General features: G+C 35.3%; 1 protein-coding gene across 5 annotated transcripts in view; it reads left to right on the top strand.

Moving 5' to 3' along the window:
- LOC129894134 (fatty acid amide hydrolase-like) overlaps window positions 1–24,208 on the top strand; it is a 76,455-nt gene that overhangs the window by 36,789 nt on the left and 15,458 nt on the right. For 3 of the 5 annotated variants that reach the window (XM_055969669.1, XM_055969673.1, XM_055969671.1), the window contains 9 exons: window positions 1,372–1,447; window positions 1,616–1,687; window positions 1,787–1,838; window positions 1,976–2,047; window positions 2,117–2,197; window positions 2,380–2,483; window positions 2,639–2,731; window positions 11,632–11,700; window positions 12,343–12,407. In XM_055969669.1, coding sequence (XP_055825644.1) covers window positions 1,372–1,447; window positions 1,616–1,687; window positions 1,787–1,838; window positions 1,976–2,047; window positions 2,117–2,197; window positions 2,380–2,483; window positions 2,639–2,731; window positions 11,632–11,700; window positions 12,343–12,407 — 684 coding nt within the window. Of the gene's footprint in view, window positions 1–1,371; window positions 1,448–1,615; window positions 1,688–1,786; window positions 1,839–1,975; window positions 2,048–2,116; window positions 2,198–2,379; window positions 2,484–2,638; window positions 2,732–11,631; window positions 11,701–12,342; window positions 12,408–19,448; window positions 19,699–20,441; window positions 20,647–24,208 lie in introns of those variants that run through there. The other 2 variants (XM_055969672.1, XM_055969670.1) reach the window with 2 other exon arrangements.

Genomic DNA, 24,208 nt, shown 5'->3' with positions numbered 1-24,208 from the left:
ACAAACTCAACATTAGAATTTGAGTGAAGAAGGGTAACTTCATATCCAATCGTGACTGAATTTTGTTTGGTTACTTCTAACTATAGTTAAAAGGATTCTAGAAATATTTTGTAAGCGCAAGGAAAAACCACCCTCCTTTTTCTTTGCCTTTTTTTTTGATAAGTTAGAGGCTAAGAATGTGCCCTCCTACTATTGTAATTCTCAAAAAGGTTAGGTTAGGTTACACTCCTTCCATACTCCTTTTATTTATCTATTAATCTCCTTTACGAGGGAACCTTCGAAAAAGTAAAATAAAAATTAATGGCTCCTTCTCTTTTGAAGAGAATTGGTTCTTGAATTCATGGGTTCACCTACTGCATCAAAAAGAAGTCATTTAAAAAATTTTGAACATTGAACAACAAATTAACTTTTCATGCATTATCACCGATTTTTGTGAGGATTTGGAAAGGTCCATCTCCTTTAGGCATCAACTTGTTCTTCCCCTTGCTTGAGAAAATTGAACCCAAACACAATCTCTCGACCGAAATTCAATCTTCTTTCTTCCTCTTTTTAGCTTTTTGGCCACTTATTAATTTTTTGGGAAAATAACATTAGGTAGGTTGCCAAAATGGTTAGTATCATAAATGTAAATCAAAATTAAAAAAGAGCCTGACAAAAGTAAAATAAACAATTAAAAAAAATAAAAGTTAACTTTGATCACAAACTGACCTCCAAACTAAAATTTTCTTTCAAAATTGATTTGCCCATAAGCTAGAAGTCTCAAATCTCAAAATTCACCCAGACGTGATTACTAACTGACCTCCAAATATTCAGTTTCCTTATCTTAACTTTGAGATTTAAATCCCTAATTTTACAATCCAAAACAAGAATTAAATGATTAAAGTCCGTAAGAATGCATGAATAATTACTAAAAGGGAGGTTAGATTCTTACCACACGATGAATCTCAAAAATCACTCTAATCCGAGGCCAAAGCTCAAAATATGTTAAAATGTCTAATCATGATTTAGGGAAAACTATATTCACCAAGGGATCCTTCTTCATGATCATGTTCAAGGCTTTCGCAATTGCGGCCCCCCTATAACTTGTTCCTTTGGGATCGCGATGTACAACCCACGCAGTTCCTCTATGCGATTGCGGAATCATCCTCGTGATCACAACGCCTTACACACCATCATCCATTTAAGATATTTATAATTATTACCTATTCAAACCAATTAATTAGTGTTTAAAGCTTAATGTAAACATATGCATTAAATAGACCAAAATTTGAACCATTCAAATTGATACGTAGAGACAAGTGAGATTTACTCTTAATTAAATGTTCACTTGATTAGCATGCCTTATTATTAATCTTTTTTGAATAAGTTTAGGTTCTGTAAGAATGCCTGCTGCTCTCTGTGGAGTTGTTGGTTTTAAGCCAAGCTTTGGACGTGTATCACACTCTGGGTATGTACTTGTTTAAATCTTCTTATACTAACTTACTTTATACATAAAACCTAAAGCTTTCAGTGCACTTGTGTAACTCCAGAACATATATACATCAGCATTATGAGAGATTTTGCAGAAATCTGTTTATTTATTTTATTTCAGATTATAACCTCTCTTGTTTGTCAGTGTTCTTCCTCTGAATTGGACAGTTGGAATGGTAGGGATACTGGCTGGTACAGTTGAAGATGCACTTCTAGTGTTAGTAGCTTTAAATTTTTTTTTTTTTTTTTAAAAAAATCAAATTTAATTTAGAATGTGCAAAGCTAATTAAATTGACTTACATTAATTAATTTCCAGTTATGCAGCTATAAGTGGACCCAAATCATCACATCATTCTGAAACCGGTCAGGTAAAAAATGAGACATTTGCCTTTTATTTTTTGAATTTTTTATTTTTTTATATTCTTTGTTTCGCCTATTAGCCGTAATCATTCTAAAGTAATTATATATATTTATAACTGTTTGGAGTTCCTTTCTTATATACCAGCCAAAACCATGTTTCCCTCTGCTCAAGTCACCAAAGCCTATACCTAATATCAGATTAGCCAAATATGAGGAGGTTTGTTTATTTTTATTCCTTTTTCTATTACTCATCAAGTGAGTCAAACTTGACTTCTTTTTTCTTTAGTGGTTTAATGACTGCAGCGATGAAATAAGAGTTTGTTGTTCTCGAGCTTTAGCAAAATTGCACCACAATTATGGATGGGAGGTAATTCAATCATATCCTTTTTTCTTCAAACAATATGAAGCTAAACTTCTTACAAGGACTGATATGACACTTGCAAATTAAAGGCAATTAGAAATAGCTCACTAGTACTAAAGTATTAACAAGGAAGCATCTTTTTAATCCTCTTTAACATTCTTTTTTATCTTTTAATTTTTATTTTGAAGACCATACAAGTTACAATCCCAGAGATAGAGGTTATGCGCTTGGCACATTATGTGACAATTGGATCTGAATGCACTACTTCAATTGCTCCTCAACTAGAAAAGCTGTAAGTTTTATTTCTTTGTATCTCAATGATATGCATACATATCAAAATTTTGAAATTGAATTTGAAACCATATACTTGATTTTCTGTTCCATGAATTATATTACTCTTCTCCTAAATTATATACTTATAATAATTTATTTTGAATATTGACATAGGAATAAAGAAGAACTAGGATGGGATGCTAGAATTGCACTTTCTGTATATGGTTCTTTTAGTAGCCAGGAGTATTTGAATGCTCAAAGAATTAGGTAAGCACAAATTGAGAATTCCTTTATTTACTCTTCTTGATAAGTTTTAATTTGTATGTCTATCGCATTATATATGATATCTTTAGTTTTTGGTCTTGGTCTTATTTACATTTATCACATTTATGAACAAGTTAGAAGAAGGGTGATGGGAATTTGCATTATCATTATGATTGTTAGTTTTAATTCGAAAGTATTCTTAAAATTTTGTACATTAATGTTTAAGGAAAAGCTTATCACTAAGGTTATTCATTCTTATCGCATATTTATTGAAATGTAGGTTTATAAAATTTTACAAAAACTATATAAGAATAGTATTCTGTGAAAGGATACAGATATGTTCAACTTTTGAAGAGTATTTGATCATCTTTTAATGGATTTTTTCAGTGTAAGACTGACTGTGATATATTATTATCTCACAAAAAAGGAGAATTAGACCTTGCCTCTGATTAAAAATGGGTTGATTGTGCATATATATGCAATTATCACTAAAGTAATCGACGAAGGGTATCATATAGACAAAATATACAGGTTGCTTCACCCATCCACTTTTATAGTGTTGGCATGTATAAGTCCACCACAAGTCAAGAGACTAACTTGACTAGAAGCAGAAGTGTTTAAGAAAATGCTTAAAATATGAACACAAATATTTACGTGAAAATCTACTTGCTCAAGGAGGGAAAAAAATCATGACCTGTCACACGGGATTTCTCAAAATTCCATTAACTTCAAGAAACTCGTAAATTCAGAGTCGAATACTTACGATGGATTAAACTCTTAATCCTACACACCTTATAACACCTCTATTACAAGACACAAAGCAATAACCCTATTGGCCACAATATCAACTACCTTAAGTTAATATAGACTTCAACCGCACAATCCGGCTAACTCTAGCCATAAACTCAACTCACAGTGGTATAACTGAAGCGATTTATAATCATTTATAGCATAGAAATAGATATTGTAATATGAGAGCATAAGAAACTAAACTCAAATAATCACTAAGAACGTTGCAACATTTGATCAGATCCCTCGCTGTGTATGAGAGTTGTTCGAGAATGACTTTTATATTTTTGAATATTCTTGATTGCAAAAACTAGGTTGTATCTTGTCAATATGCTCTTTGTATAAGTGAGACAAAATACCTAGTCATACACCATTGGTCGAGGACTACTGTCCTTTTCGCGCCTACGCTACAGTGCGAACCAACCACTACAGTGTCTGTAGCTCTACAGCTGAACACTATTGACTTGTACTTTAAGAAGAGAACTCTGAAGATTAGGTTCTTTGACTAGGCCCCTTTACTCTATAGTTTATTAATTCATCAAAATCCAAAATACAATATTTTCCCCCTTTTTGATAATAACAAACTATTCCTCCTGTCTCTCATATCTTCTGCTTGTAAATTCCCCCTATCAACATTCTCCCCCTGTCAAAAGGACTAGATCCCTTGATCTAAACTAGCTCACTTGTTATCAATACATCTTCCCCTTTTTGACATTATAAAAAAGTAATAACAATAAACCAGGCAAGATAACATGCAATCTAGGTAAATCCATGGCCACTGGAACAACACTAACACAAATAAACAAGAAAAAAAAGAGTTATAGTAGACACAAGATAAGTCCATTAATAATTAAAAAAAAGATGTATATCATAAACACTGCAAAAAAATAGAGAGGAGAACCATAATAAACACTGCCAACTGTGGATAGAAGATTCACTAAAGGGAGGGAAGGGGACAAAAACACAACAGGACTTAGGAAGAGGGAGACTGAGGGGCTAGGGAACGAAGGACCAAAGTCATGCACTCATTTTCAGCCGAATGAGCATTCAACAATTTTTTGGTTAGGTCCTTCACTTTATCGGTGAATCTCTTATTTTTAGCAGTTAAGGCATCAACTTATGCCTTCAAATCAATATTTTCCTTTCTAAAGAGTCTCATTAGTATCAAGTCCCTGAGTCACGCCTTGTTGCAAGGTGGCCTTCAATCGAGCTATCTCGACATCACGCTGTGCCATTGCAATCGTCATCTCTTCTAGATCTGCCTTAAACTTCTCTTGTTGTTCGAGAAGGTTTGACACTTCAATTTTTTTCTTATTACCTGTATTACCTTCAACACATTCACACCTAATGAGAGTGGTGAGTGAGAAGGATTGTTAATTTTCCTTGCCATCCTTATGCTTAATTTGATCTTGTAATGGGCAAAGACTCTATTTAGGAGATAGGCATATGCCAGTCCGTGTCGTCTATATTTGAAAGTTATGATCTTGTAAATATTCTTAAGCATGAATTCTGGAAGACTGCCTGCCTCTAATTTGATTAGAACCTCCATTAAGAACAGGATCATTGTTAAGGCAACAATATGCTTCTCGAAGCGTGGCAGTAGGACCTTGTTCACAAATTCGAACAACAGTTGAAATTCCCCTTTTATAAATTTTTTCAATACCCCAGCACAGTTTAAACCAGACACCTTTCGAATCTCTTTGATAAATTGAGGCGGCAAAGAGGACTTCTCAACTGACATGATCTCCTCTGTAGGCACCACAAGAATTTCACCAAGTATCTCTTCATCTAGATAGATCTTGATGCCCTGAACGGTTCTCGTCAACTCAATTTTTAGCCATATGAAATATGAGCGGGTTGAATGCTTATCCATTTTCAATCGGTCCAAATTTAACTCAATCCACCCATTTGCCCCCACTAATCCAGAGCAAGAATTTAGTTTTGATGGGGCACTTTTTTTAGATCTAAATTTAGTCTGGGCTGTCCATGTTGCGGTTTTTAGAGTTATTTACGATCACTTGATATAGCTTGATTAGTTGAGAACTATCCAAATGGATTATGAGTCTACACTAAGGTGTCCTCCCATTCATTTGTGTCTACAAAGGTACTGATAACTTTGTAATATCTACTATAGAGATAACAAAATTGGTGATTTCTTTTAACTATTGAAGAGGCTACATTCTAGATAAAATGTAAATCACATTACGATTCACTACTACATCAATACACAAAATGCATCTATATATAAAGGATGTAGGTTGACTCTTATCCAACTTACTTTCATCATAATCACGTGTTACCTCTAATAACCTCTTACAGAATTAGTCTAACAGAATTAAAAGAAGTCCTAATAGTCTTGACAGCTGGCTAACTCAATACACCCCCTCAAATCGAAGGATGGACGATATCTAAAACACCAAGTTTGGTTAAGAGAAGATGATGTTGATTAGCACCCAACCCTTTAATAAGGATGTCAGCAAGTTGCATGTTGGAACACAGGTACTGAGGACTAATGAAGTTGGATTTCACCCTTTCTCAAATGAAATGACAATCAATATTTATGTGCTTTGTACATTCACGAAAGATTAGATTCTCAGCTATTTGAATATTTGATTTATTATCTGTAAACACCAAGGTTGGAGTGGTAGCAGGGAAGTGCAATTCTTTAAGTTGCCTTGCTAATCATACAAACTTTGCAACAAGAGCTTCTAAACTTCTGTATTCTGCTTCAGAAGAACTTTTACTAATTTTTTGTTGCTTCTTTGATTTCCAGGAGATCAAAGAATCTCCAAGTTTTACCATATATCCAGTGACTGAACTTCGTGTATTAGGACATGAAGTCCATTCTGAGTCACAATATCCCGTGAGCTCAGTATAACCAGTTTCTCTTTTAAGTTGTACCCCAAGCCATGGGGATCTTTTGACATATTTCACAACCCTAACTGCAGCCTCCCAGTGTGAGGCCTTAGGATGTTGCATGAATTTACTCAAAACTTTCACACTAAAACAAATGTCAGGCCTAGTAATTGTTAACTACAATAATTTACCAATCAGTCTTTGATATGTTGTGACATCGCCCAATTTTGAATCAGTAGAATTACCAAAGTGTTGGTCAAATTACATACTAGTCAACTTGTGATTGAATTCCAAGGGAGTGCTTACAGTTTTTTCTCCACTTAAGTCAGCTTTAGAAATAAGTTGCAAAGCTCACTTTCTTTGATTCAACAATATCCCATCTTTTGACTTCAAAACTTCTATTCCTAAGAAATATCTGAAATTTCCCAAGTCTTTCATTTTAAAATATTGATGCAATGTGTCTTTAGACTCTTGAATCATGTGAAAGCTATTTCCAGTGATCAAGAGATCATCCACATACACTAAAATTACTAATAAATCATTTTCATCATTTTTTATGAACAAAGAATGATCATGAGCTCTTTGAGTGTAACCTGCTGCCAACAAAGCTTCAGTAATCTTAATATTCCATTGTCTAGATGCCTTCTTGAGGCCATATAATGATTTCTTCATCTTGCACACCTTAATCTCCCCTTTTCCTTAGAATCCAAGAGAAAGAACCATATAAATGTCTTCAAGTAATCACCTTGTAAAAAAGAATTATTGACATCCATTGGAGAAAGTTCCTAACCATGTGAAACTGCTAGGCTGAGAATATTTCTGATGGTAACCATTTTGGCAACTGGGGAAAAAGTATCACGATAATCAAAGCCTTTCCTTTGAAAGTACCTTTTAGCACCCAATCTAGTTTTGTATATATCCACCTCACCATTGGACTTATACTTAATCGTATATACCTATTTTGAACCAATTTCCATCTCACCAGGTGGTAAGTCAACAATGGCCCAAGTATCGTTATCTTCCAAAGCTTGTATTTCCTGCTGCATGGCACCAATCCATTGCTTGTATTGAGATGTCTCATGGTAGGATTGAGGCTCTAAAGTTGCTAAAAAAAAGCATGTAAGTATGTCTAATAACCCGTGGACACATTATCATAACAAACATGGTTAGAAATGAAATGGGTACTGGATTTCTTGGGCACAACATAGTCCTTGATTCACACATGAGGCTTGCTTGTTCTACTGGTTTTCCTAGGACCAACATCACCATGTGTCACCTTAGGTGGATGGATGCGATCTTCAAGAACTGGCTTTGGTTTATCAGGTACTAAAGCCTCATCATGAGGCACTTCTAAATTAACAGCACGATCTGAATGGAGTCTGCAACAGATGGAGAATGTGAAGTAGTGGACTCTACATGACTCATATCTGGTGGGTGGAATAAGGAGTCCATAACAGATGGATCTTGTTCTTGCGTGTTAGCACTATATGCATATTCTATAAAAGGTGGGAGTATTGGGTAATGGCCTTCATCATGTGACTGCATAACCTTAAAATGAAATACTTCATTCTCTTAAAACAACATCCTTGCTGATGAACACTATTCTGTTATCCAAGTCATATAATTTATATCCTTTTTGTGTAGTAGAGAAACCAACAAAACAACTCTCTGTGCTCTAGCCTCAAACTTGTCATCTCTGGGCAATGTATTAGCAAAACATAAGCAACCAAAAAGCCTATGTGTTCCAGTCTAGGGAATTTTCCAAATAACAACTCATAAGAATATTTCCCATCCAACATTGTTGTAGGCAATGTGTTGATCAAATATATTATTGTTTGCACACAATCATTCCAAAATCTACTAGAAATATGAGATTGTTACTTCAATGCTCTTCCTATATGTATTTCTTTTCAATAACACCATTTTGTTGTGGTGTGTAAGGACAACTATTTTGATGTATAATTCCTAAAGATGATAGTAGTTCAATAACTTGACTATTGAAAAACTCATTACCATTATCAGATCTCAAAATTTTTATTGCACAATCAAACTGATTACAGATCATGGACATAAAACTTTTCAATACAACCATCATATCCTTCTTAGATTGCAATAGAGAAATCTATGTGAATCTACTAAATCATCAACTATAGTCAGGAAATAATATTTTCTATCATAATTGGGATGCTTATGAGGTCCCCAAACATCTAAATGTACAAGATGAAGCATTTTAGAAGTTTTAGTAATACTAGAAGGAAATTCAAGTCTACATTGGCTAAAGGGTAGATCACACAATCTTCTTGCACTATTTTATCAATATTATTCTTAAAAAGGGATACATGCTTAACTACTTTTACAGACAAATGTTCCAACCTAAAGTGCCATAATTTTTGTTCTGATGACTGCTTGTCTCTAAGGACTACTCCAACCATTGGTTTTACTTTATGCTTTAGAATGTATAAACCTTCTTCTTCCTTTTCAATCCATATCACCTCTCCAGTAAAGAGAGCCTGCATTACAAACAAATTAAGATAAAAGGACACCTGCAATTCAGGTCCTTAATCAGTTTAGAAACTAACGATAAATTTAATCTAAAGTCTGGTACATGTAGAACATTATTTAGTTTGTAATTTCCCAGAATCACTGCATTCCCAACATGTTTTATATGAATTTTATTTCCTGTTAGCACCTGCACTTTATTATGGTGTGATTTTGATAACTTTCTACTCTCATTTAGAATACTCTCACAGTATGTTATATGGTGTGTAGCTCCAGAATCAATAATCCACCTGATTGTATTACCACTAACACTACTAGTTAAAGCATGTATACGTGTTGTAGCATTATCCTTGCAAGTTTCTATTGGTGGAGGAAGAGCCATCATCTTGAGCACTTGGTCATACTTCTTTCTTGTGAAGTAACCTCCTAAGAAAAAGTACTGAGATCCTGAGTCTTCTACCTTTTCTGAGCTTATTGAATCAACTGTTGAAAGGTTGACTTGAGGCATAATAGCCTCATTTGAAGACATTTTCCTCCTACTCTTGAAATAAGCAGGAAAACCTACAATTCTATGATAATTGTCTTTGGTATGGCCTTTGTAGTCATAGTGTTCACAAATCAGACCCAACCTCTTTCCTCGTGAATTTTGATTTTGAGACTTCCTATCTTGAAAGTTGTGAGTCTGAGTTTGGAAATTGTGCGGCTGATTATTTCTTTCAACATTGTAAGAGATTCCTTTCCTCCTTAAAATATCCGCATTTCCTCTAAATTTCCACCCACGAACTATTGAGCCAAGTAAAACAGAACTCCTTACTTGTGCATAGCTTTCATTCATTCCTATCAGAAATTGCAATAGTCTCTGTTGTTTAACATGTTCAACATGAAGCTTGACTCCACACTATCACAGAAATGGAAGGGTACCATCACATCCATCTCATCTCATAGATCCCTCATTTTAAAGTAATAGGGATGTTATAGTATATGTTCCTTGATTCAACATACTGATCTCCTATCATAGATGAAAAATTCTAGTCATATTTAATTTATCAAATTGCTGCTTGATATCACTCCAGATCTTCTTTGAATTTGATGCGTACATGATGCTAGTCATTAATTTTGATTTCATTGCTGCACTAATCCACGACAATACAACCACATCACATCTCTCCCATCTAATTGCTAAGTCTCTCTCATACAAGCTCTTAGCACATGTGCCATCAACAAATCATAGTTTATTTTAGACTAGAAATGCTAAACGCATCGATCTTCTTCACACTCCATTATTCTATGGACCTGTGAGTTTCATAGGAATCAAGGCAACATTAGGAGTATTTGATGCTTGTAAATGAAGAGATGATTGTGATATTTTTGTGGATCTACTTCTAATGAAAACTTCAACCTACAATTGGTCCTTTAATCAGTGCTCTGATACCATAATAACTTTGTAATATCTACTACAGAGAGGCTAAATTGGTGATTTCTTTGATCTATTGAAGAAGTTACATTCTACCTTTACCGGAAATCACATTACAATTCAATACTAAATCAGTACACAAAATGCCTCTATATATAGAGTATGTAGATTGACTTTCATCCAACTAACTTTCATCACAATCACGTGTTACCTCCAACAAACTCTAACAGAATTATTCCAATAGAATTAAAAGAAGTCCTAACAGCCTTGACATCTGGCTAACTTAGTAGGTACCTTCAATCAAAAGTCTAATATGTTTCAGCAATTCCAAAGAAATATTTCAATATTCCATGAGTTATTTTGTAGCACGTCCCCAACTTTGTAGTTTTTTTGAATTGTGGTGTTGTTGGGGGGTACAACTATCCCACCAAAAGGACTCGTGTGAGCCATTTCCTATACTTTAAGTTATCTCCTTTTTTTTTTCAAACTTTCTACCTAATTGTAGTTAGTATACTCCTTTCATTTCAAAATAAGTTAATTGTTGAGGCATTGAACACCCATTAAGAAAAAAAGTTTAGGACATAAATTGAACACCACTTTTCACTTTTTTCCTTTTAGTTATTCTCAAACTATTCTTTAAAATAAAAATAATTCAACTTTTCTCTTGACACTTCGGGATCGATCTAATTTAAAATAGTATGGGGTGTTACATAATCGGAGATGAATAAGATGAACAAAATAGTAGCAGGGCCGAAACTATAACAATCAAGTGCAAAAGGAAAATAGTGTAAAAAAATGACTAAGGAAAGAGGTGGCACTTTAAATATAAAAGTACATTGATGAAGGAAAGAGATGATAAAAGAACAATAAGACATAAAACATGTGAATAACAAAGAAGATGGAAGATTAGAGAGAAAATATCATGAGGTATTTGATTTTAAGAGAAAACGAAAATAAACTATTGTAACTTTTGGATGGAGCAACGTTCTCTTTGTTTAGATGACAATAGAAATAGGTTTTTCAGAACAATATGAAAAGTGGGAATTCCTTTCAAGGTTTTATTTATTTATTAAACTAAAAATTGGTAGAAAGAATATTTTAATAATTTAACTTTTATACTAGGGATATTTTTAATTTTTCTATTTGCTAATTTTTCTTTGTTCACAATGTGGATATCTAATTTTTAAGTAATATATTATATGTTACATTAGTTACAATCAGTTATTTTCATACTGGTTGCATTAGTGACCACACTACATGAGGTATCATGCAATCATTAGATAAATCAAGTGTTGCTTCTTTTCTGATAAAATCAGACGCTCATTTATTTCTATTTCATTTTCAGAAATCGGCAACTGCAGTTTCACAAAAAAATATTTAGCAAGGCAGATGTAATTGTTACACCAACAATAGGGTACGTATACATGTGCATTTGGTTACAAAAAATCCTTATTTTTAATTAATTTAAAATTTCTATAAATGATAAGTCTTTTTTTAGAATACTTGATGAAGGTTTATTTTTATACATCAAATTAGTTAAGGTTAATCTTTATTCATCAAATCTCAGGTATAGAATATTTAAGCGCTAATCAGAATGATTATCATATGTAGTTTTGTGTAAGATAATGAAGATCATAGAATATACGTAATAATTGTGAGGTCCAATGAGATTAGGTAATCTGATGGTGTGCTTGGATGGTTAGTAAAGGGCTGTTGTTACGATCTAGGAAGAACTTCACACCAAGATCTAGCTATTGAGGCGGAAAAGTTCATTATTATATAAATTTCATCTTAGCACATAATAATACTAAAATGAGTCTTGACCATAACAAAGATTAGAGGAAAAATGAATATGACAGAGCATGTACAAGAATTTTATCCTTAAGAAGTAGGCTTCATAATAATAATCTATTTATAAGAAACATTTTATATATCAATTTATCACGAACAAAGGATAAGTTGATCAATCAAATCAAAAATATTAAAATAACATTACTTTTATTTTTTTAATAAAAGTCAACTCTTTATATATTTATTTTTTCAAATACTTGTGTAGGGTTACTGCTTACACCATAGGGAACGACACTCGACAGACCGGGGAACTCGACTATATAAATGGAGGTATAAACCTTTTATTAAGACATTCAGTATCTTTGAAGTACGTAATGATAACTTAAGAAAATCACTATTTTTTTAATTATGTAACGATATGTTTTCATATAGTTCAAATTAATGACTTTTTTCCCTTTAAATTATCTCGTTATTAACCACTTATGATACTGTTAAAATCAGTTAATTAAGTAGAAACAACTTGGATTTCTTTATACAAAACATGAACAATGATATTTAACTTTTAAGATGATGGCAAAGGACTGCAAGATTTATATATTTTTCATTAATATTGTTAGAGGAGAACTTCTATTCATCCATATTTTTTAAATGTTAGCTTAGATTATGCACCATCTAAAGTAACTATTCTTAGTAATAGCTGATAAAGACCCTTTAAACTTTCAAAATTGTCGGCCCTTTCTTGATCAAGCTCAACTTGTAGACTGTTGATCATGCCCAAAAATTCTTGTTATTCGATCATATACGATGCATGAATCTAGGTAATAACATTCCTATGAGCAGTTTTGAAGAACTCAATTGCTGCATTTTTTACTTTTAGTGCAACCCTCAATTTTTACAATTGAAAATTAGAACCCCTGGTCTAGGTATAACAACATGGTCCATAAATCTGATAACATCCTTAGTGGTATGAGGCTCTTAGAATTTACCTTAACCTACAATCATTTTAATACAACCCCCATGTAGAACCCATAAAGAAGAACATGATCCTTTTGATCTAAGTGAATGACCCTTGTCATGTGTTGAATCACAACACTATGCAAATTATTTAGGATCGTAGTGTCCTGTAGTTCCATTAGTGTCATGTCAAAATATCTTGTATCTTTCTCTTCTTTATGGGCACGAACATCTTGTGTACCACTTCAAAATATAGTTCATGTAACTGCATCATTTCCTCCTTTGCAATCCTCATATGCACTGTGAGATGTGGTTTGCTACAGAAATTTCTAGTGATACAAAAGACTATGGAAATACCATCTTGATTTGGCCGTTTATTCTTCACATAGTGATCAGTCTGCATTTTGCACCCCTCGAAAAAGGACTAAACACAAAAACTCTTTCGAACAAAAAATTAGTTGTGAGACTGTAGAGAAAGCTAGGGACTCTCTGGAAGCTCAGATGTATGGTGACAAAAAGGTACACACTATCAATCTTCAAAATTTGAAGATGATAGAATCTGAAAAAATATATTAATATTGCACAAAAGTCATGAATATTATTTATGAAATGAGAAATCATGATGATGAAATTTCTGACCAACAAGTTGTGGAAAATATTCTAATAAGTGTCACAGAACAATATGAGTATATTGTTGCTAGTTCTAAGGAGATGAAGTATCTCTCTAAGATTTCATCAGCTAGTTAAATTGTTTTGTGCACACGATAACCAAAGATTTTTTTGTGAAGATCAATTTAAAGAGATGACTTTTAAGTCCAGAACCAATGAAAATTTCCAAAATTTCTCAAAAGATCAAACAAAAAAGAGTACAATCCAAAAAGAAGCAAGATCATGATGGCTCTACTAAGAAGGTTGAAGAAAAAGGTGAGAAAAGTACTAGTCTTTTTTTATAAAATTTACAAAAAGACTAATCATAATACAAAAAAGTATTGGAATAAAGGCAAACTCCAATGTAAGTTTTGTAAAAAGATTAATCATATTGAGAAGGATTATAGTCACATGCAACGACAACAAGCAAATTTATGTGAAGCAACATTTTAAAGAAAAGGAAGAAAACCTTTTCTTTGCTTCTCAATATGATGCTTCAACAAAAAAGCAATGAATGGTATGTTGATAACGATTGTATCAATCATATTACTAGAAATGAAAAGACTTTCCTCTCGATTAATCTTAGCATCACTAATAAAGTGAGAATGAGGAATGAAGCCTTAGTTGATGCAAAAGGTAAAACTATCAATTTGATCAACAGAAAAGGGAGTGGTAAGCAAACTCATGATGTTCTTTATGTTCGTGGCTTAAAAGAAAATTTGCTTAGTGTTGGTCAACTCATGGAAAATAGTTATTATTTTGTTCTTAGAAATAATTATTGTAATATTTATGATAAATTTGAGCCAAATCAAGTCATTGTTGAAGTAAAGATGAAAAAAATAAAATTTCACTTACAATTTCATTATAATGCATTCAAAAATAAAGTTGTAGACGATTCATGACTTTGACACAAAAATTTCTTCACTTGAATTTCTATGATTTGAAGCTTACAACAACAACAACCCAGTGAAATCCCACAACATGGGGTCTGGGGAGGGTAGAATGTACGCAGACCTTACTCCTACCAAGGTAGGACGGCTGTTTCCTGGAGACCCTCGGCTCAGTAAAAGCATAAATGTATAAATGCATAAAAAAATGTTAGATAAGAATAGGAAATTACAAGTTTATGAGAAAAACAACAAACAAATAACGAATAGATAACAAATAAATACAAATAACAAATAACGAATAAATAAATAATGAAAGCGTCACAGATAAAATAGAGTAATCAAAGCATCGAAAGTAATAAATACTAACAGAAATAACAGAAATCAGAAGTCAAAGCGCAAGAGATCGTAATGCACTACTACGCCTATGAATAGAGAAGAATAACAAGACTATGAACTAGCCTTCTACCCTAATGTGGGTCCTCCACACCCTCCTATCTAAGGTCATGTCCTCCGTAAGCTATAACTGCGTCATGTCCTGTCTAATCACCTCTCCCTAATACTTCTTCGGCCTACCCCTACCTCTTCTGTAACCATTCATGGCTAGCCTCTCACACCTCCGCACTGGGGCATCTGTGTCTCTCCTCTTCACATGTCTATACCATCTCAGTCACATTTCCAACATCTTGTCTTCCACCGAGGCCACTCCTACCTTGTCCTGAATAGCCTCATTTCTAATCCTGTCGCTCCTGGTGTGCCCACACATCCATCTCAACATTCTCATCTCAGCAACTTTCATCTTTTGAATGTGAGAAGTCTTAACTGGCCAACACTCCGCCCCATACAGCATAACTGGTCTAACCACCACTTTGTAGAACTTGCCCTTAAGTTTTGGTGGCACATTCTTGTCACATAGCACTCCGGAAGCGAGCCTCCATTTCATCCACCCTACCCCAATACGATGTGTGACATCATCGTCAATTTCTCCGCTGCCTTGCATGATAGACCCAAGATACTTGCAACTACTTCTCTTTTGGATGGCTTGAGCACCAAGCCTAACTTCCACGCCAACCTCCTGAGGTGTCTCACTGAACTTGCACTCTAAGTACTCTGTCTTTGTCCTACTCAACTTAAACCCTTTAGACTCCAAGGTATGTCTCCAATCCTCCAGCTTAGCGTTAACTCCGCGGCGAGTCTCATCGATCAGGACTATGTCATCCGCGAAAAGCATACACCATGGCACCGCACCTTGAATTTGTCGTGTCAATCCATCTATCACCAAGGCAAATAAAAAAAGACTAAGAGCTGATCCTTGATGCAACCCCATCACCACTAGGAAGTGCTCTGAGTCCCCTTCTACTGTCCTTACCCTGGTTTTGGCTCCCTCGTACATGTCCTTGATCACCCTAATGTATGCCACAGGTACACCTTTAGCCTCCAAACATGTCCATAGTATTTCTCTTGTGACTTTATCATAAACCTTTTCTAGGTCGATGAATACCATATGCAAGTCCATCTTCCTCTCCCTATGTTGCTCCACCAGTCTCCTCATAAGATGGATGGCTTCTGTAGTTGAGCGTCCCGGCATAAATCCAAACTGGTTCTCTGAAATAGACACGTCTCTCCTCACCCTCATCTCTACCACTCTTTCCTACAGTTTCATAGTATGGTTTAGTAGCTTAATACATCTATAGTTGTTGCAACTCTGGATATCCCCTTTGTTTTTGTATAGAGGGATCATTACACTCGACCTCCATTCTTCGGACATCGTTGCCGTTTTAAAGATGACGTTAAATAACCTAGTCAACCACTTCAAACCTACCGAGCTCGTGCTCTTCCAAAATTCCCCAGGAATCTTGTCAGGTCCGGTTGCTCTTCCCCAGCGCATCCTACGAACGACACTCTTAACCTCCTCGACCTTAATACTCCTGCAATACCCAAAATTGCGACGCCTCCCTGTATGTTCTAAATCTCCCGACACAAAGTCTCTGTCCCCTTCCTTATTCAAGAGTTTATGGAAATAGGACTGCCATCTCTGTTTAATGAGGGTCTCATCCACCAATACTTTTCCATGTTCATCCTTAATGCACTTCACTTGGTCCACATCTCGTGCCCTTCTCTCCCGCGCCCTGGCTAGCCTGAACAATTTTCTATCCCCACCTTTCTCTTCTAGTTCAGCATAAAGGCGTTCAAAACCTGTTGTTTTTGCCGTCGAAACCGCCGACTTCGCCTCCTTTCTCGCTATCTTATAAAGTTCCTTATTCGTCCACTTCTCCACCTCATCCGTGCTTTCTATCAACTTTGCATACGCCATCTTCTTTGCTTCCACCTTTTCTTGCACTTCTCCATTCCACCACCAGTCTCCTCGATGCCGACTACGACTACTAGTCGAGACTCCCAACACTTCCCTTGCCACAGTCCTAATACAACTAGCCGTCCTATCCCACATACTGGTCGCATCCCCATTACTATCCCAGGCCCCCATGACCTTCAACTTCTCTCCCATCTCCAGGGCATTTTCCGTGGTCAAACTCCTCCATCTGATCCTAGATTGATCATCCCTAACCCTCTTCTTCCTCATCATCTTGATCCCTAAATCCATCACCAAAAGCTTATGTCGGGTTGTAAGGTTGTCGATCGGAATGACCTTACATTCTTTGCACAGACCTCTATCAACCTTCCTCAGGAGTAAAAAGTCTATCTAAGTCTTAGCCACCGAACTATGGAATGTTACCAAGTGGTCTTCCTTCTTTGGGAAACTCGAATTGGCTATGACCAACCCAAAAGCTCTCGCGAATTCCAAAAGTGAAAGGCCTCCTCCATTTCTGACCCCGTAGCCAAAGCCTCCATGCACATCATCATACCCTCCTGAAATAGACCCGATGTGCCCATTGAAATTCCCTCCCACGAAAAGCTTCTCAGTAGGTGGTATACCTCCCACTAACTCGTCCAAATCCTCCCAAAAGCGCCTCTTATCCTCCTCTCTTAAGCCCGCTTGTGGCGCATAAGCACTAATAATGTTGAATGTGCTCCCTTCAACGACCACCTTAATCGACATTATTCTATCGTTGACTCTCCTAACCTCCACCACCTGATCCCTTAGATCATTGTCTACTAAAATGCCTACCCTATTCTTATATTTCGATCTACCTGAGAATCAAAGCTTATACCCGTCTACCTCCCTAGCTTTAGAACCTACCTATTTGGTCTCTTGGACACAAGCTATATTAATCTTTCTCTTCTTTAGAATCTTAACTAGCTCTATGGATTTATCCGTTAACGTACCAATATTCCAAGAACCAAATCTCAGTCTAGACGCTCCTTTAACCCACTTACCCCTCCTTACCCTCGTCCCCGACTCCGACCCCGTCCCTGAATGAGAACATGACCTTAGTCTACCATCACTATCTAAAGCCACGAAAATACGTAGGAATTAATAAATTATTCAAAAATCTAAAGTTAGCAAAATGCAACGATAAGTGTATGATCAAAAATATAGGTAAACCGGAGGTACCAACTCCAGTTGAAAAGAACCCGATTTATGCCAGAAAATGGAAAACCGCGAGACGACGTTGGAAATCAATAGATCTAGGCCAAATCTGAACAGATCTGGCCCGGAGAAAGCTGTGAGTAAATGCCTGACTGGAATCTTGGACTTCGCCGGAATCTGATAGCGCTGCAATGTCGGAGGTCGCTGAAAAATGCTCGCCGTCGCCGGATATTGCTGGGAGTTTCTGTGGGCAGATCTGGACAGATCTGGTTTCTTGGTCGCCGGCAGAAACAAAATGTTTTAGAGCTGTTCTTGCGTTCGCCAGAAAAAAAGAAAGAAGCAGAAGAAGACCAGAGTTTCTTGTGTTCGCCGGAAAAGGGAGAAGAAGACCGGCGTATAGTTGCCGGAAAAACAAAGATAGTACTTGAACTCAAAAACAAGGATGAGAAAAAGCAAAAGACAGGTCATATGAGAAGCATCCGTTTCCAAAGGAATGTGGTATGATGTAAAATGGAAATGCCTAGTCTCTCTGCTCTTTTGGTGTAAAGAGAACTGTATAAAAGAAGTAGATGACTTTGTCGATTTCCAAAGGAATGTGGTATGATTTGAAGCTTCTCAAGCGAAAATAAATGGTGCAAGGCCTTCCTGAGATACATACTGAGGTGGATTCATGGGAAAGTTGTATTATGCGAAAGTAACTTATAAAGTCTTTCTGAAAGGGAAGTGTTGGAGAGAAAGTGTACTTTTGGAACTTATCAATACAGACATTTTCAGACGAATGAAGACTCCATCTCTAGGATGCCAAAGATATTTTCTAATCTTTATTGATAATTTTTCAAGAATTATTTGATTTTATTTCTTGAAAGAAAAGTCAGAAACATTTGCTAAGTTCAAGAAATTTAAAGCCTTTGTTGAAAAGCAAAATGACATTATCAAAATCATTCGCAGTGACAGATGAGGTGAATACATACGTCGAGAATTTGAAGAATATTACGAAAATGAAGACATTGAGAAGCAACTTATAGTAAAGTAGAATCCTCAACAAAATGATGTATCTGAAAGAAGAAATAGAACCATTGTTGAAATGGCCAGAACGCTAATGAATGAGAATGGGCTGCCAAAATATTTTTGGATAAAAGTGGTACATACAACAATGTACATCCTCAATAGGTGCCTGACAAATACATTGAAAGACGACACCAGTTGAAGCTTGGAGTGGAATGATACCTTCTATGAGTTATTTAAAATTTGAGTTATTTGTTATGCTCATATATCTGCTGAAAAAAGAATAAAATTGGATGAAAAGAGTCAAAAAGGTATATTTCTTGATTATAGTGATGTGACAAAAGGCTATAAACGTCTTGATATCAAAACTAACAAATTTTTTGTTAGATGGGCAAGTCAAGAAGAGGAAGGTGTCCTTCAAGGGGAAGAGATCTCAGATCCAAAACAGAGGAACCACCTCCAAAAGGAACAAGAATGTTGAGTGACATCTATCAAATATGCATCTTTCTATATATTGAGACATATAAATATACAGAGGTAATAAAATATATTTTTTTGAAAGAAAATCATGATAGAAGAAATTCGGATGATTGAGACAAATAATACTCGGGACCTTGTGGATGTACCCAAAGAAAGAGAAGTCGTAAGTATAAAGTGGATTTACAAAATCAAATTCAATCAAGAAGTGAATATTCAAAATCACAAAGCAAGTGGTTGCTAGAGGTTTCACACAAAAGTCAGGTATTGATTTTTAAGAAACTCTCTCCAGTTGAACGTCTTGAGATAGTTAGAACTGTGATTACTGTTGCTACACAAAAGAAATAGAAGATTTCAACTTGATATTAAGTCTGCATTTCTAAATGAAAAAATTGATGAAGAAATTTATACTGAGCAACCTCAAGGATATTTTGTTCAAGGAGAAAAAGAGAAAGTGTACGGGCTAAAAAAGGTTATGGGCTGAAGCAAGCGCCAAGAGCTTGACACAATGACATAGATACATACTTTCTGAAAAATAACTTTTAAAAAAGTAAAAGTAAAGCCACTTTGAAGGTGAAGCAAGAACACGGCAGCATTGTTATTGTTTGCCTCTATGTGGATTATCTGATCTTTACAGAAAATGATATGAAGATGGATACAGAAATTAAATCAAAATATGATGCAAACCTATGAAATGAGTAATCTTTGATCGCTACATCATTTATTGGGCATTGAAGTTTCTCAAGTGAAAGAAGAAATATTTATTTCTCAAAAGATGTATACTAAAAATATTATTCAAAAATTTAGAATGATAGATTGCACGTCTATGAACATACCATTAGTAGTAAATGGGAAGTTCAAAAAAGATGTTGGAGCAAAGAATACTAATAGCTCACTTTACAGGAGCTTGATTGGAAGCCTGCTATATCTTACTTCATCAAAACCTGATATTATGTTTGCTGCTAGTTTATTATCTGGATTCATGCAAAAATCAAGTCAAGTGCATTTTGGAGCTGCAAAGCATGTATTATGGTACTTTCAAGGAACAATGGATTATAAGATAATGTAAAAATTTGTTAGAGATTTGGACTTAATTAGTTATTCTGATTGTGACTGGACTAGAAGTATAGATGGCATGAAGAATACTTTTGGTTATGCTTTCTTATTTGGTTCAAGTATTTGTTCTTGATTGTCAAAAAAATAAAGTGTTGTTGCTCAATTCACTACTAAAGTAGATATGTCTTAGCAACTAAGGCTACTTCTGAAGCTATTTGGCTAAGGAGAATTCTTGAATACGTTAGTGAAAAACAAAAAAGAGGGACTATTTTGTATTGCGATACTAAATCAATGATTGCCATTGCTAAAAATTAGTCAACCATGAAAGATCAAAGAATATTTCCATCAAGTGCCATTTTATTCAAGAAGCATAAGAGAAAGGTGAAATTTCAGTTGCATTATTTCCAGATAGGAGAACAACTTGCTGACATCTTCACCAAAGAACTTTCTAGAGAAAGAGTTTTACTATCTTTGAGAACGCATTGGAATTGTCAAGTAAATGCATTGAGAGAATGTCATGACCCAATCTAAGCTCTACGTGTGACACGGCAATTAGAATCTCGAAGGACTCCAACCAAGCCTCTTAGCATATCATACATGAACATACATAAGGTAAAAAAGAACATAACAAGAGATATCATAAAAGCGGAATAAAAGTCTCAGTAAAGAAATCTCATAAGAAAGGAAAAGCAAGCTACAATCTCTAAATAACAGGACAACATAGACTCCATGACAAATTTGACATATCTCTACTAGTTTAGAGGGGGGTAGAACAAGTTTATAGCTCACCAATATAAGAAAGAAAAGTTATAAGAACATAAGAAAATATAAATGCCGCATCCTCGAATCATGAGGACTCACCAACAATAGAAAAATAGTAAACTCAAGTTCTAGCCACGAACGGAATGTGCGTGATGATCCTCAGATCCTACATTATGATACAATATAAACAAAAAGTATGTGTTAGTATATGGAATGCACTAAGTATGTTAGAAACATGTATGAACAAAGATAATCAGACATAGTCAATATGAACATGTGACGCATGACCAATATCATGAAAACATGAAGAAAACTTGAAAACATATCATAAGGTCATTGCATCTTAAAAAATCATTTAAACTTGATATATAGCATATAAATATGTGGGATATTAACTTTAATCGGCACGTAAGATCATGCCAGCTATGATTTGGAATCCGATGTAACTCCCACACCAAGAAGAGAGAGGCTACTTACCAAGATAGACTCTGTATCATAAATATAACACGAGCTATATGTGGATCCACTAGCTAAGCCATTAAGGCACCTACAGTGGCACATAGTTTTGGAACTAAGGGTTGCTACTAAGGTTCTTTCATGGATCGCCACCACAAATTTCACTCGGTGCTAAGTTAATCCCAATGGAATACATAAAATATAGTCATTAGGAAAGGTAAATCAACCATTCAAATATTATAAAAATATATCATAAGAATAGAACCTTAAAAACAATGATCATAACTTGAACTTATGGATACTTACCTTTCTAAGCATCCATATCATGAGATTTTGCATATTGTGAGAAAACCTTTCAAAATAAATGGTTTTATACTTGAAAACATACTTGAATCATAATATATAACTCTCATAAATCATTCATAAATCCTTGATTATAAATTCATGGTCTAAAACTTGAAATTCATATCATAATGCCTTGGTTCCTGCAAAATATATTGAAAACATGTAATTGAACTTAAATCATGCATGAATAGACCATTGAAATTAAGTAAAAGCATTATTAAATTGACCCAATGTAAAATTGATAAAAACCCTAGAATCATTGAATTGGATTTGATAGAAATAGAGAGAAATATTTGGGACTCCATGGATGAATTTCCAACATACCTTGATGAATAGAAGCCTTGAAGTTCGGAAGAGGAATCTTGCAGCTTGAATAACTCTAATTCACCTTGGGAGGATCCTTAGAGAAGAAGACTTGAGCTCTCTTGGGATTTCTAAGTGAATGAGAGGGAATAATGAGAATTTGAAAGATTTAGGTACTTATAGACTTAGTGTAATACCCCAAAGCGACATAGTACAGGTGTAGGAGATATAGAAAATGCCTTAAACACCCCTCATTAAAGTCTTTCGGACTGACTTACGAGTGGGGAACCATGGGTTTTAGGTCAGGAGATGGGTCATAGGAACCGATCGTCGAATTGGTGCACAAACATTCAAGCTACTGGAACTGCACCCGTTGACCTTACGAACTAAGTCTACGAATCGTAGGCTTCTTTACGGATCGTCGAATGGCCCATCAAAACCCTCTAACACTTAGTCAAATTCCCATAATTTAGGAGCCACTTTGCGAACCAAGTTTACGGTCCGTCAAAGTTTCTACGGGTCGACCCTCTCGTCCTCTCATTTTTTCCAAAACTCAGTACCCAACTTTCTGAAAGTCATCTACATGTCCTTTCTATGAGTCATAGGAACTTCTACGGTCCGTAGGAACATACTTGGTAAAATTTCATTCTTCAGGACCCTTCCCTACGAGCCCCTTCTACGGGTCCTCGAACTTTCTATGAGTGGTCAACTTGACTCATCTTTAAAACCTAAGATTTTCCCTAAATGCTGGGATTTCTACGAGTGCCTTTCTATAGCTCGTAGGACTTCCTACATCTCATAGGTCATCTCGTAGAAGCCCGCACCAGATCAGTTTTCTGTAATTTTTCTGAAATATTTTTCCTTTGTTCGGCCTTCCAACTTCCAGGTCCTTACAATATTTTCCCCTTGAGAATATTCGTCTTTGAATGGGACTCAAGCTAGCACAAATAGAGTAGGAAGAGAGACATAACAACCCAACATGAATGCAATAAACATCAAAATACATAAAATATGGAATATTCAATCCCAAGGTAAAACATGCCTTTAAAACTCATTTCATGAACATTTATGCGTAGGAAAGCATGAGAATGACCAAAACACATGAATTCGAAGGAGAGATCATGAAGGAACTCAATACCTCAATGAGAAATGGATGGAAAGAGATGAGGATATCGTGACATCATATCAGCTTCGACCTCCCCTGTAGCACCCTCAACCTCTTGGTTTCTCCACAACACCTTAACGGAAGCTACTTCCTTATTTCTCAACCTCCAAGATAGCTGGTCTAGAATTTCAATTGGAACCTCCTCATAGGATAAACTCTACTTTAAAACAACGCTGTCCAAAGGACTAATTGAGCTAGGATAACCAACACACTTTTCAACTATGGAACATAAAATAGGATGCACCGATGCCAACTCTGAAGGTAAGTCCAACTCATATGCCACCTTGCCAAACTGCCTTAAAATATGATATATGCCTATATATCAGGGACTAAGCTTCTCTTTCTTGCCAAAATGCATCGCATCCTTCATGGGTGATATTTTGAAGTAAATCCAATCATTAACCTCAAACTCAAGTTCCCTTCTCCTCCATCTGAATAGTACCTTTGTCGACTTTGGACAATCTTCAATATTTCTCTAATGAGTGTAATATTTTCCATAGCCTCATGTACTAACTCGGATCCTATCAAGGTAACTTCACTAAATTCAAAACAGCCAATAGGAAACTTGCAACTATTACCCTAT

Source organism: Solanum dulcamara, chromosome 7 (assembly GCF_947179165.1).
Source record: "Solanum dulcamara chromosome 7, daSolDulc1.2, whole genome shotgun sequence".
Lineage (NCBI taxonomy): Eukaryota > Viridiplantae > Streptophyta > Magnoliopsida > Solanales > Solanaceae > Solanum > Solanum dulcamara.
This window is presented reverse-complemented; position numbering and strand designations above follow the sequence as displayed.